Here is a 13,229-nt window from a genome sequence, read left to right on the forward strand (position 1 = left end):
TTCAGTTACAGCCGACCGACAAAATATTACTTTAAATTCTTGTAAATCAAGTAAAATAACATAGTAAAACATCAATTGCCATAGTCTAACTCACCGCGGACAGCCGGCTTAGAATTACCATTTTTGCTTTTCACAATCCAACATAATGCAATGATAAGATTCTACATAACAAGTGACCAACTTTTCCTCATACATACACATTTACAAAGTAAAATATAAGACTTAATACTAAGTGACAACTTGAGAACAACGCTTGTCCGGAACAAAAATAAAAAATGGCACGAGTTTTCCAGCATACTGTACCATAGGCCGAGCCTAAATATCTACCTTACGCTTTCATAACGATGACCTGGCATTCCTTATGACAAGTAAGCAGAGGCCTTGCCTATAAAACGTCAAAATCATCATTATTCGACCATCAACTTAATTAACTCAATGCTGGTGGTAAATTAACGTTTAATTTTACCTAAAATTGCCGATAGCCTACAGGTAACAGCAGATCAGTAGTACTAAAGGATAAATAGATTTCGGCTGCCTCAATCCTAGGACTAGGCCGAGTAACCGGAGCTGTCAATAAACCTGTAAAATAAAATCCAGGTGAATAAACACAGGCACCGTTAAACCATATCTTACAGGTCTATAGATGAGATCTTCAGAGTCAGAGGCGTAGACACATGTTTTTACTATTGTTTACATCAACTGTTTACAGATGACTTGAGGCCACATACGAATGCCTTTTTTTTAACAGAGCTGCTGGCGTCTTCTGTTTACATTATAACCCAAACAAAAGCGTTTCTTACGAATCAAAATGATTTCTTAGCCTAAATTTTCATAAACGACAAAAGCTATGTCTCTCTATACTTTAAAAATAAATTACAAAAATATTTTATATATTTATAGTGACAAATTTATAATCATTTTGTAAATAGTAAGATATTTTGAAGAACAAATGTAATCATTCAGGAACGTTCCTGTTTTGCCGGAGTCCTAGTTTAGGAAATGACGCCAGCGGTAGCCGGTCAAACTGGCTTGTGAATGCCGCAAGGTCAAATAATAATAATAATAATAATAATAATAATAATAATAATAATAATAATAATAATAATAATAATAATAACCATCATCATCATCATCATCATCAACGGACTGTCATACAGGACTTCCATGTTATGGGTGATATACCAATCAGTTTTCGATTAATTTTATTGGTTATGTACCAGACAATTCTGAGTAGCCACCGTCATCCATGTCGTATGACTTGTAGTCTTATATTACTATGAGCATTTACATATGTACCATTTTTTTTATTCCTCCTCTCTTTAGTATAACTAACATTTCTAAAGCCATTCTAGAGGAAGGACAGAAAACGATTATAAGCAGTTAAGAGACGAGCAACCCATCTAATACCCCAGTCAGACAACTTGGATGATAGATGCGTTTAAGATAACAAGAGGTGTGAATAGGAATTTGTTTTTTCTGGTCATGTAAGAGCATTCTTGGCATTGCATGAGATACTTCAAGGAAAGATTTTAACCACAAAACTTATGTTTTCTATTTTAGGTAGTCTCTTTCTTCACTTTATTCTGAGCATGTTTACAACTTACGGGAAGTAACGAGCCTTTTTTATTAGCAAAGTTCTTTTTGACATAAATGGGGTTGAGACTTTCCCTTATTTAAGTTGGAAAATGTCTCACCATTGCAGGGAGGTGGAACGAATTACCGGTAATTTCGCAGCCTATCTTAGTCAAATCTTCTTTGTTTTTCTTTCCCTTTTCGCATACAAAAAGTCCTAATAAACACTCCTCAGTTTACGAAAATCCCGTTAAATAGAACAATGATGATTGCAGTGAAATAGCATTCTGCTGTATATATTTATTTCCCATACAGGAATGACTTTGCAGGATGTTTTATATATATATATATATATATATATATATATATATATATATATATATATATATATATATATATATATATATATCTTCTAAAGGGGGAAAACGTAATTATGATTTGTAACAGAACAGATGCTGCCTACATCTCCAGAGTTTATCAAATAACACCGGTTTTCTTTTCCTTCCGCGATCAGCAATTATTTGTGGGAAAGCTCTGGGCGAAAAGGCATCTAGCCAACCACTTTTTTTAAATCATTATTATCATGCCGTCTGCTTGACAACTGAGACTCCTCATACCCGGTTTCTTCTCGGCAGGTGACCGTACAAAGCAACAACACACTTGTGAAGAAAACGGTAATGCCAGTCACACATTGGCGATTCAAGACCGCGACCGTCGTAATTTGCTCATTACGACGCGGTATGACCAAATCGGCATGATTCCTAATGCCCGCGTCACACGTTGGCAGTTCAAGACCGCGACCGCGTCGTAATGGCTGGGTTTGGCGACCGATCGCCTTTGCCTCAAGAAAAATAAATAAATAAATAAAAGTCAGCTGATTACGACACCATGGTGTCATTCGTGATGAGAATTTACGACAGCAGTGCACACGTTGAGATGAGATTACGACCCAGAGACTCCAGCTTACCGCACAGCCATCACGTCGCTGAAGTAGAAGGACGTGCCCCTCGGCCCCGGAGGGCCAACACTGCTGAGCAACGTAAGCACTGGCCACCCACTCCCACCGGTGCCCGCCTCCCGTCGTCGGCTGCACTTCGATGTCATCCACGGACTGTCCCACCCCTCCGGAAGAACGACGGCCAGGCTGCTGGCACGGCATACAGAAGGACGCAACGGCCTGGGCAAGGCAGTGCATACAGTGCCAGGCCAGCAAAGTAGGGCGGCACACTGAATCTGGGGTGGGCGATTTTCTCCAGCCGGGGAGACGTTTCGGGCACATCCACGTCGACGTGGTGGGTCCTCTTCCCCCATCAGGAGGAGCAAGATACCTTCTAACAGTCGTCGGCCACTCCACCAGGTGGCCCGAAGCTATGCCAATGGAAGAGGCCACCTCCAGTGCATGCGCAGAGGCCCTCCTCTCCAGCTGGATCAGCCAGTTCGTGTCCCGGACCATATAACTATGGACAGGGGCCCCGCTTTCCTGTCCGAGCTGTGGACCACCCTGGCACACCTGCTGGGGACCACTCACCACAGCACCACCGCCTACAACCCCGCAGCCAATGGAATGGTGGAAAGATTCCACAGGTCCCTGAAGGCGTCCCTCATGGCTCGTTGCACCTCCGACAATTGGAAGTACCAGCTGCCCTGGGTCCTCCTCGGGCTGAGGACCGCCCCTAGAGCCAACAGCAACCCGTCCGCAGCAGAAAAGGTCTTTGGGGAGACCCTCGTAGTCCCAAGCAAACTCACCACAGAGGACTGGGACGACTTAACAACGCAGAGGCTCCGCGACAGGGTTTGGAAGTTCGCCCCCTGCTGGTGGACATATAATGACAGGACGTCCCCCTTCATGCCTCCCGGTCTGTCCTCCGCCAGCCACGTCATCGTCAGGGACGATGCCGTACGTCCACCCTTAACCAGGCCCTACAGGGCCCCTCTCCTCGTGCTTGAGAGAAACAAGAAGGCATTCTGGGTAGCCGTCCACGGGAAGGGAGACTGGGTATCGATAGACCGCCTCAAGCCCGCATTTCTGGAGGAAGACGTCGGGGGGACTTCCCAAAACCTCCCGCAGGAGATGTGCCCCCACAGCCTGCCCCATCCACAAGAAAACGTCTCGGGTACCCCAGGAAGGCCCCGGGACCAGGCAGGAGGGCAACCCAACACACCCCTCCACAGGGCACCGAAGAAGACGACCACCCCCCCAAGCTAGCATCGAGAAGGCGGGGTCCCCCTCCGCCGCCCCAGCAGATACCTGCTTTGGTCAGACGTCATCTACGTCTTGTGGCGGGAGGGGGGGTGGTATTGTAAAGTCCCCGCTCAACGGGTTCTCTGTGATGAACATCCCGTTTTCTGCGGTCCTTCACGTGCGACCTAGGGTCAGACGAACACAATCTTATTATCATTATTGTGAATTGTATATTTATTATCTGTTCATTTGACCTTGTACCACGTATATGTGACAGAGTATTTTTATGTCCAACCAGTCATTGTTAATCATTATGTTTTCTGTATCTACCTGTCCTGTTTTGTGTAGAGAAACAGTTTGACCTCAGGTCACCTGTAAATCTTTGTACCCTTGGTCCCTGCGTTATACGCAGACGTCCGCATGCCGCTTTATAAGCGGGTCGCTTCATCAAAATCACTTTTATGTATCATAATAAAGTTTTCATTAACCTACCCATCTCACAGACTCATCATCAACATAGAGTTACGGGCTGCTCTAGGAGCAAGATTCCATGCTGGCACAAGCCCAGCTAAATCTAAAATAACAACATCAATAAACCATTACGGGCTGCTCTAGGAGCAAGAGCCTGTGCTGGCACAAGCCCAGCTAAATCTAAAACAACAGCATCAATAAACCAGTTACGGGCTGCTCTAGGAGCAAGAGTCCGTGCTGGTACAAGGCCAGCTAAATCTGAAAAAACAACAACATCAATAAACCATTATGGGCTGCTCTAGAAGCAAGAGCCCGTGCTGGCACAAGGCCAGCTAAATCTGAAACAACAACAACATCAATAAACCATTATGGGCTGCTCTAGAAGCAAGAGCCCGTGCTGGCACAAGGCCAGCTAAATCTGAAACAACAACAACATCAATAAACCAGCAGTACTTGTCTTCCTGCTCATTATTTCGCACCTCTCTCACAGTATTTACCCGATATATAACCAGTCTACCTTTGCGGTCCTCGACAGATTTTTACATATGCATATTACTTATTTACGTACTCTATCGCGTTTTCCGACCTCATCACCATTTTTCTTAAATCTTCTGCTTTCTCTCCTCTTCAATTTCTTGTATGTGAGTGCATGTGTTATTCCCAACTCTGAGAAATACGTCTTTGGTCGTAAGCCGGATTTCGTCATTGTGTAGTATCTTTGTAACGGCTCATGCTTGTTCTTCGTGTCATTTGCTAGCACATTTTGTTAGGTCGTCTGTGATAAATTCAATATTTTGCTTAGGTTTTTTTCCCCTTTTTCTGAACATCCTTCTTGTATACTAAATGTATCCAGCTCATATTCAACTTTCTGCACCATTTTCACATATTTCTACTGTGATTCTTGTTTTGTTTTCTCCTTGCGTCTTTTTGCCCTTTTTCAACGACATTTATTTATTTTGCGCGCAGCAGCTAATGTTTCCCTTAATAAAACCATACTTTAGAAGTGCCATTTTAATTATAAAACGATAATTTATAATTATTGCAATCGTTAGTCATGTCATGGAAGTCTGTCAGGAGATGCCCCTACTTTCAGTAGGTTCAATTCTTTGGACACTCCGGTTCAGGCGACAATTCCTCGTTAATTAATTTACTGTATAATTATTTATTTCTTTTCGTTCCTGTCGTATATTCCTTCTCTGACCTTCATACAAAGTGGGAGGAATTTAGCTATGCTGGCGGAAGGGGTGTAGGGGCTGGGGTAAGAGGTAGGGGGCCGAAATCAGCGAAGGAGCGTGTGTGTGTTATCGAACAGTGACGTCACGCATTCCAGTCCCAAACACCTGGTGACTCTCGTTGGAACAGGCACGAAGGAATATCTGAAAACAAATTAACAGGTAAGTTCACGAACAGATTTGTTCTTTTAATAAATTATAGAGCAGCATCACTTATAAAGCAACGCTCGTCAATGGAATATAGCCATTTTCTCGTGCAGTGCCGTACACAAGACAGAAATCCTCTAAATTGTTTTGTATGTTGACATGCAACCTGTGTGTGCTGTACAATACACCTGGTTGCCATGCAGACTTAGTCCAGTTAATCTATTTAAAAACTGAATTCTGTAAATACCGGTCGTAGATTTAGTAAACAAATAGGCTAATTTAGACTCAGTATTTATGAATATATCGTTAAACTGTGCCCTTTTAACGATCAAACTGTCAACCAGTGGTAACGTTTCATGCAAATTAGTTTAAATTTTAAAATGTTCTTATTATGAGATGTAAGCCTATCGTAAACAGCCTTTGTTCTGGAAATGTTATGATCTGAAAGAAAAATGTTACTGAGAGGAAACACAAAAATTTGTCCTCGATTTTCAGCCATCTTTTCATTCAAAATTTTAAAAAAATAAAAGCTTTAAGTGTTTTTGAAAATTACGACTTGGAAAATCATGATTAAGTGGGAGTTTTCTTTTGAAAATTGTCGAGGAGTAAGGTTGGTTAATACATCTGCAGATAAAAAACCATTTGGTATGTCATACTTCATTCAGAGGGTTCTAAGTAAGTAGGCTCTTTTAAATAAATAAATAAAAAAAATATTGAATACCGATAGAATTCGTAAACTTATTTAAATACGCATTATTGGTTTTAAACATCCAGATTTGTATAAAGTTCACTGTTCCCTTTTAATAGAATCTTGATATAGCGACCATACAATGGACGCATTGTTCCTCAATTTTTACTTAATTTTACGAGACGATTCACGATGAAACAACGTACAGATACCCAGTGGAAATTGACCAATTTTTTCTTGCCGCTGTGTCATAAACAGACATTAGGAAATCGGGAGGGAAAGGCCGTTGTATTTTCATTCTGGTATGCTTCGGGAAATGGGGTCATGACGCGTTGATCAATGAAGGGAAGCAATTATACCAATGTTTGATGTGATTCATGATCCGAAATAAAGGCGAAGGGATGTCATGTCTTTCTAGCGTAATTGGCTGAAGTATCAACGAGCAAAGATAGAATGTGATTTTGACGAAGGATTTCACTACCAGTGATCACTAGTCACAACTACATCGTTTCAGCTGTATCACTGAAGATTTTGTAACCTAAGACATTTTCAGAGAACTCGAATACATATTCAGGAATATGCGTGTAGAATTTCAGTGATTTTCATACTACGTCTTTCATACTGTAACCGTATGCACTGTAGACTACAAAGGCTATAGTTTAATCTCTAGACCTTGACATACTTAAAGCCACTCAAAACTGAATAGGGCGACTCTCTGATATTTCGAAATCAGTCCTCTTGACTTTAGAAGTCATTTGCTCAATGCTGAATGACTTTCATAACCGAGTTTACAATAAAGTTATTTTTCTCATTTTCACATAATTTGAGAGCTTCTTCTTCTATTCACACAGACACGAACTTATCAAAGAAAATCTCTCAAAATCCTTCGAAGTGGGGCTCTAGAAGAACCTTATTTATTTCCTTACGTATTTCTTGATTTAATTTTGACCTAGAGAATACCATAGTTTCTTTGATTCCAGAATCATTTATAATTACCTTATCTTACCGACCAGACTACGCGTCGTTTTTTGTTTCCTTTTATCTACTTATTTATCTACTTCTTCATTTATTTGCAGGATGGTTGTAGCAACTTTAGGAGAGACGCGCGTCCCGTCGGCTCTGCCAAGGATCCTGAAGGATTACACTAAAGCCGCCATTCGGACACAGCCCAAAGATCTCTTGACTTGGTCGGCTGCTTATTTCAGGTACTACACCATGTCAAATTTCTCCATTTTTCAGGCTTAACTAGCAATTTTCAGGTCCTTTTATTACTTACCTGCACTCCTCTTGAAATGGGCAAGATATTACCTAAATAGGGACACATCTCTATACTTAACTCACGTATTTTTATGTAATGCATTTAGTTTGAAAGAGAGAATATAAATTTGATGCATATTGTCAGCACCTAGCTCGATGGGGTATGCCATAATAACACTTAAACCTATACTGGATCTTTAAAAAGGAAACTATATTCACCTCGGTTTTCTCTGCCTCCGAAGGGCCATGACCAACGGTACAGTTCCTCCAGTGAAGGACAGACTCGAATTCCCGGTGCCCGAGAGCAAGAGTGGCATATCACCAGGTGTACTCCGCGTCCTTCATAGGCAGGTAAGGTTACCTGCTATTTGTTGACGGTGCTTGCCAACGTACATAAACACTCATAATCATGTGTGTGTGTGTGGTTTTTTGTACTGTTTGTTTCTCAAGCACATATGTTTCACATTTCTGTTACTGTGTGTTTCTCAAGCACATATGGTTCACATTTCTGTTACTGTGTGCTAGTTCTCGTGAAAATTATTTAATAGTGATTTACTGGTGACTGCAAGAATGTTAGGTTTAACGACGAAGAAAGGAGACTAGATAAACGAAAATGGAATCGGCGTTGAATTACTCTAATTCGTAGCCAAAGGGAAAACAAGAGAGAGAAGGTTAAAGCTTTGTGAATGAAGGTCGTAATGCGCAGAAAGTTAGTACTACCTGAAAGTTGGAACTACCATCTGGAGGGTCGATTCATTTTTAGTATAAAGCTGACTAAAAAAAAAAAAAAAAAGAATTGTGAGAAACATAAAGCCCTCTTCTTTATTGTACCTTAAAGCAGTAATGACAAACAGAATAAAAGCCTGGTGACAGGGAGAGCGGAACGGATAAAACAACAAGCATATACTGACGGTTGCTCTTCACTGTAAATGTGGGAACGTTCTGAAAAGTTCTTCTTGCAATTCATAAAGAGTTTTTGTTCTCGCGCTATTCGTCTATATTGTTTGGACAGAGTCCGGAGTTCCACGCCAGGTTTCTTATATCCTCTAACAACTAACCACTCTTGCTGGCCTTCCCTGGGCACCTGCCCCGTCGGCATTATGCGTAGAGGTCAGGAGCCCTAAATTGTCGAGCATCTTTTTTTGGGGAAAGGGGACGGGAAATCTCTCTCCCGTGATGTCTTAGTAAGCTTAAAGTGAATGCTGTTGTCACGGATTATTTTTCTCCTTCTGTAAACCTGTGATGGATTGGGTGATCAGGATAAAGACTGGAAAACAATCAGGTTGGAAAACTGATCATAGATTCAAACATGATTCTCATATTACAGATTAAAGAATTGCATGTAGGCCTATCATGAAGAGAGAGGGATGATTACATATTAGACATTGACTATATGTAGATTTCAGGGATAACCCTGTAAGGTTAACGTAAAATTTACTTCAAGTATAAAAAGAGATCGAGTTGAGACGTAGCTTACCCTAAATATATGGAACAGATGTGAGTGAGCTCACAAGGTATTATGAAAGTAAATGGTCACCTGCCTCTCATTTTTATAAAAAAAGATGCCAATCTATATTATTTACGCATGTATGTACGTACGTATGTATGCATAGGCCTGTCTGTATAAATAATCCTTTGTGTGAGCCTGTAAATACTTCTCATAACATTCATTAATGTTCCTCAACCCTAGGGACATTATCATGCTGTGTCTGTTGACAAGACCCCCTGAAGATCTACGACATTATTGCTCCGCTGAGGCAATAAATGAATATTGTATTTCTGTTGACCATAAGTAAAAAACAAAGTCAATGGCCAATGATCCTGTTCCAAAACAGCTGCATGAAGAAGACGGAGTGACGTGGGAGGCCCTGCGAGAGTCCTGTCAAGCAATGGGAGTGGCCGAGGAGACTGCCCAGGACGCCTGGCAGCGTTCAGGAGGGACCGACGGAGCTCGTGTCGACTGGGACGTGATTCTCACTCATATCTCTGAACTCTCCACCCATGTAAGCATAGTTAGACCTCTTTATTGCTGGGACTGTAGCAAGGGTCAGTTTACTAACCTCCGAATGACCTGGACTTTAGTTTTTGCTTCTGTGTTTCCGCTCAGCAAATCGGTCAAGGTCATATTATGAGAGCATAAGCAGTGTTTTTTATTACATAATTATCATCATAATAACTTTTATGCTTTGTTTATTTACTGTTTGTTTACTTTTTATTGGGAACATTTGAATTACTACGGAATTTCAAAATCATTGTTGTCCCCTTATCTTTGTGATATGACGTTTTAAAATCCTTTTTATATAATAAAACACATCTTCACTTCTTACTTTTAGCCATGATACTCAAAGATAAGTTTTTGAAAGTCATGTGGTATACTGAAATCAACTAAGGGGAAAGGTCAATAAGTACTAGATCAATGCATGGTAATATGAGAGTAATTTGTTCAGAATTATTCTTACAAAGACCTTGTCATTAATTAAGTCCACGTTTATTACCTTGTCGATTGATGCAGATTCTCTGGCAACCAGTTCCCTTATCGAAAAATATCTGGTACTTTTATCATAATCTGTCTGACTTTTTATTATTAAAAATGTCAGCATTTTCTTATCCACTTCTTATTTATTCACATTATTTTTGTCCAGGTGTTCCCCAGTGAAGAGATGACTGAGAAGAACTTCATTCATTTTCATTTGTTTACTTACGTTTACATCGTTATCAGAAGATTCCTTACTTGGTCCTCTTCTGTAATATTCCGTCCTTTCCACAGGGATCTTTCACAATTGTCTGTGGCATTTTTTTATTCTTAGAGTTCGAGAGGCGCTGTTGATCTTCTCTGTTCGCATTTTAATGTTCCACGTGAATGTGCACATGACAGATTATGATAAGGAAATGCGTAAGATAATTACAAGAATCCATATCTTATAGATGAGTATATATATCTGCACCCGTTCGTCTTTTTCTTTTTAAATTCGATGTAATTGATAACCGAGTTCCTCCTCATTTGTTTTTATCAACTTCTATATAAAATATTCATGATTTTTGTGGTGCTGCTATAGCATGATATCTACCATCCATTTTCTACATTTGACCCTTCAGCGGCTATTTATAGTACTAAACACGGCGAAACAGTGTAGGCAAGTCACTGTTTCGCCGTGTTTAGTACTAGCCCCTGGTGGATAAAATAGTTTTGTATATATTTTGAGGAAGTAACTGCCATAGGCCTTAATTGGGTTGTTTGGTAGATAGCATCCTAATTTTTGGTAGGTCGCGAGTAGCTCTGCAGATATCATACTATAGTACGTAGCACCATTTCTGTACTACCATAATAACCAGCATAAGGTTTCGTGACGCTCTTAATGGCATATCTTATCATTCTCTTTTGACTTGATCGTATCAAACAAATTTTAGTGAAATTTCCGAAAGGAGACTGACCAAGCTTTCCATATGGTGTCCAAAACAGTTAACGAACGAGAGGCCGTTCTTCTTGTATTTTCCGGTAGGAATTTGAGGTATCGAAGGCAAGTAATGGTCAGAGAGACTAACTTAGGTTTATAAAATGTACAGTGCTTTAAAAGACCACCAAATTTTAAAGTTTTAATTTAAGATACAGTAGAGGAAGAAAGGGAAGGAAGAGGATAATCAAAACAACAATGATTTCAATCGCCGGAAACTTTAAAAACGATTGACTGATCAGTCAAGTAACTATGGAAATGTCCGAGCCTTGAGCTATTATCCAAGATGATAGCCGAGGGAAGAAATAATTATATTTATTAATAAAAGAGAGAGAAAACAATACTCAGTTTTCACTTCTCTTTTCACAGTCAATCGTGGAAGCCCTGCAGCTAGTGATGCTGGCAGTGACGGACGATCCCATCACCCACAGAGTTTCTTCTTCTGTCGTTATCGATCATTACAGCCGCCTCCACTCTGGATCAAACATCACGCCGTCGTCCCAGTACGAAGAAGCCGTTGATTACCTGAACGATATTGCCAATTATCAAGATGGTTTTCTGGTTCCAAGTGACTTGACACGACCTTCCTGCCCACCTTTAAAATAAATGTTTTATTCTCTCTCGCAAAGTCTCAGAAAAAACTCCTACTTATTAAAAACAGACCTAAAGCTTTATGTTTACCTTTTCTACGATCATGTAAACTGATTAACCTTGTTAGGCCTACCCACGACATAATAATTTATCACGTTAGTTAAGTGCATTTATTGTACTGAGAGATATATGTAAGTGAAGTTTGTTTCCTTGAAAAATAGGGTAATTTATCAGCAAGTCATATTTTTATGACACTTTCTTACACCCGGTTTGATTAAAACCAATGACAGTGTTTTTCTTGCATTCTTGTAACTTTACGCATATTTCCTCATTATTTCATCGCTACCTCTCTGAACAACTAAATTCCTGCCAGTTAACTATGGATTCAGAGTTATTAACAGCATTAAGGAGTGGAGTGCGCAGGGTAGTAGAACAAGCAAAATATATTTCTTTGCAGACTGTTTGCTTACGATAGTTGACGGGTTGTATTTATGAAATGTACTGAATAGTTAGAAGCTAATATATTAAAATAAAGTCTCATGCAAAAATCTTTGTGAAAAACAAACTTAATGGGAATTCTTATTTAGTGCGGTCATTTTTTTCTACTAAAAGAATATGACAGGAAAGGAAATAATCCTGTTTATGGATGAACACTCAAATTTACCCAAAGAAAATGCTCTGGTACCCACTGCTTAGCTGTAAATCTATCAAATTTCTTTGCCGGCATTCAGACCTAATATAGTTTAGCAACGTTCTGAATGTACGTTATCTGCTTCATTGTATGTGCATGCTTTAGACATAGTTGTGTTAGCGTTCTTTTTGTAGTACTATCAACAGTGGTTGATTATCACATTTGTTTCTTGGGTTATAAGTAAATAAGATTCAGACAACATAAACATTTTTTGGAATGGATAAGGTGTTGAGTATAGTTGTCTGCAGGTAACTAGAACATATTTTGATTTCCAAATGTGATATTAAGACATTAAATGCCTTTTGTAATCATCAAAAGTATTTCTGAGTTTTAATTAATTCCCGCGAAAAAAATTGCTTCTGCAGCTATAAAAACAGAGTTCTTACAAAATATACAACTCACGCATATTGTGCCCCTAAGTCTGTGTAACGCGTGCATGTCTGACCTATGATCAGCGGATGAAGTCAGAGGTTGCTGTTTTCTCACTGAGCTGTGCATAAAAATCAAGAGCCATTATGCATGGGTAAATGGCTCATGAACTTTCACCAGAATGTTTAACGATAGTCGTAAGTACTCTAAGTCACTCTGTGGTTTGTGGAAATCACCAAATAACTAGAAGAGTGGGATTGCAGACGCATACCCTGTGCCAATATTGCAAAAAAAAAAAAAAACGGTTAAGATAGACCTGTTCCCTACATCGATGAATTACTAACCTGGGGCCGGCCGAAGGTAGATTAGAGAAAAATGATACTTGATTTTATGCTTATGGTATCTTAATTTGACACCCTGGCACCTTTAGCTAAGCCGTTAGAAAAAGATCAGCAGGAAATTAACACCAATTTTAATTATCAAAATTCTAACGACACACTGTATTTTAAGTCACGTCAATTTATAAAAAAAATCTTTACATTAAACATTTATTACATAGAAACAAATGCTCACACTT

General features: G+C 39.8%; 3 protein-coding genes across 12 annotated transcripts in view; 2 read left to right on the top strand and 1 right to left on the bottom strand.

Moving 5' to 3' along the window:
• The window catches only part of LOC136829490 (tetratricopeptide repeat protein 14), a 105,360-nt gene extending 104,564 nt beyond the window's left edge, over positions 1 to 796 (bottom strand). For 3 of the 10 annotated variants that reach the window (XM_067088245.1, XM_067088244.1, XM_067088247.1), the window contains exon 1: positions 634 to 772. The gene's annotated coding sequence lies outside the window, so the exon portion shown is untranslated. Of the gene's footprint in view, positions 1 to 327; positions 604 to 633 lie in introns of those variants that run through there. The other 7 variants (XM_067088246.1, XM_067088242.1, XM_067088238.1 and 4 more) reach the window with 5 other exon arrangements.
• A 2,379-nt stretch (positions 797 to 3,175) lies between these two features.
• LOC136829570 (uncharacterized) lies at positions 3,176 to 3,778 on the top strand. Its single transcript, XM_067088418.1, has one exon. It carries the CDS (start codon positions 3,176 to 3,178, stop codon positions 3,776 to 3,778), a length of 603 nt encoding a protein of 200 aa, XP_066944519.1.
• Positions 3,779 to 5,483: 1,705 nt separating this feature from the next.
• Positions 5,484 to 12,603, top strand: LOC136829491 (ropporin-1-like protein). The gene is made up of 5 exons (XM_067088248.1): positions 5,484 to 5,619; positions 7,369 to 7,497; positions 7,792 to 7,900; positions 9,385 to 9,552; positions 11,371 to 12,603. Exons 2-5 carry the CDS (start codon positions 7,370 to 7,372, stop codon positions 11,605 to 11,607), a joined length of 642 nt encoding a protein of 213 aa, XP_066944349.1. The 5' UTR covers positions 5,484 to 5,619; position 7,369; the 3' UTR covers positions 11,608 to 12,603.
• Positions 12,604 to 13,229: the final 626 nt, after the last annotated feature.

The sequence above is a fragment of the Macrobrachium rosenbergii genome, chromosome 44 (assembly GCF_040412425.1).
Source record: "Macrobrachium rosenbergii isolate ZJJX-2024 chromosome 44, ASM4041242v1, whole genome shotgun sequence".
Classification (NCBI taxonomy): Eukaryota; Metazoa; Arthropoda; class Malacostraca; order Decapoda; family Palaemonidae; genus Macrobrachium; species Macrobrachium rosenbergii.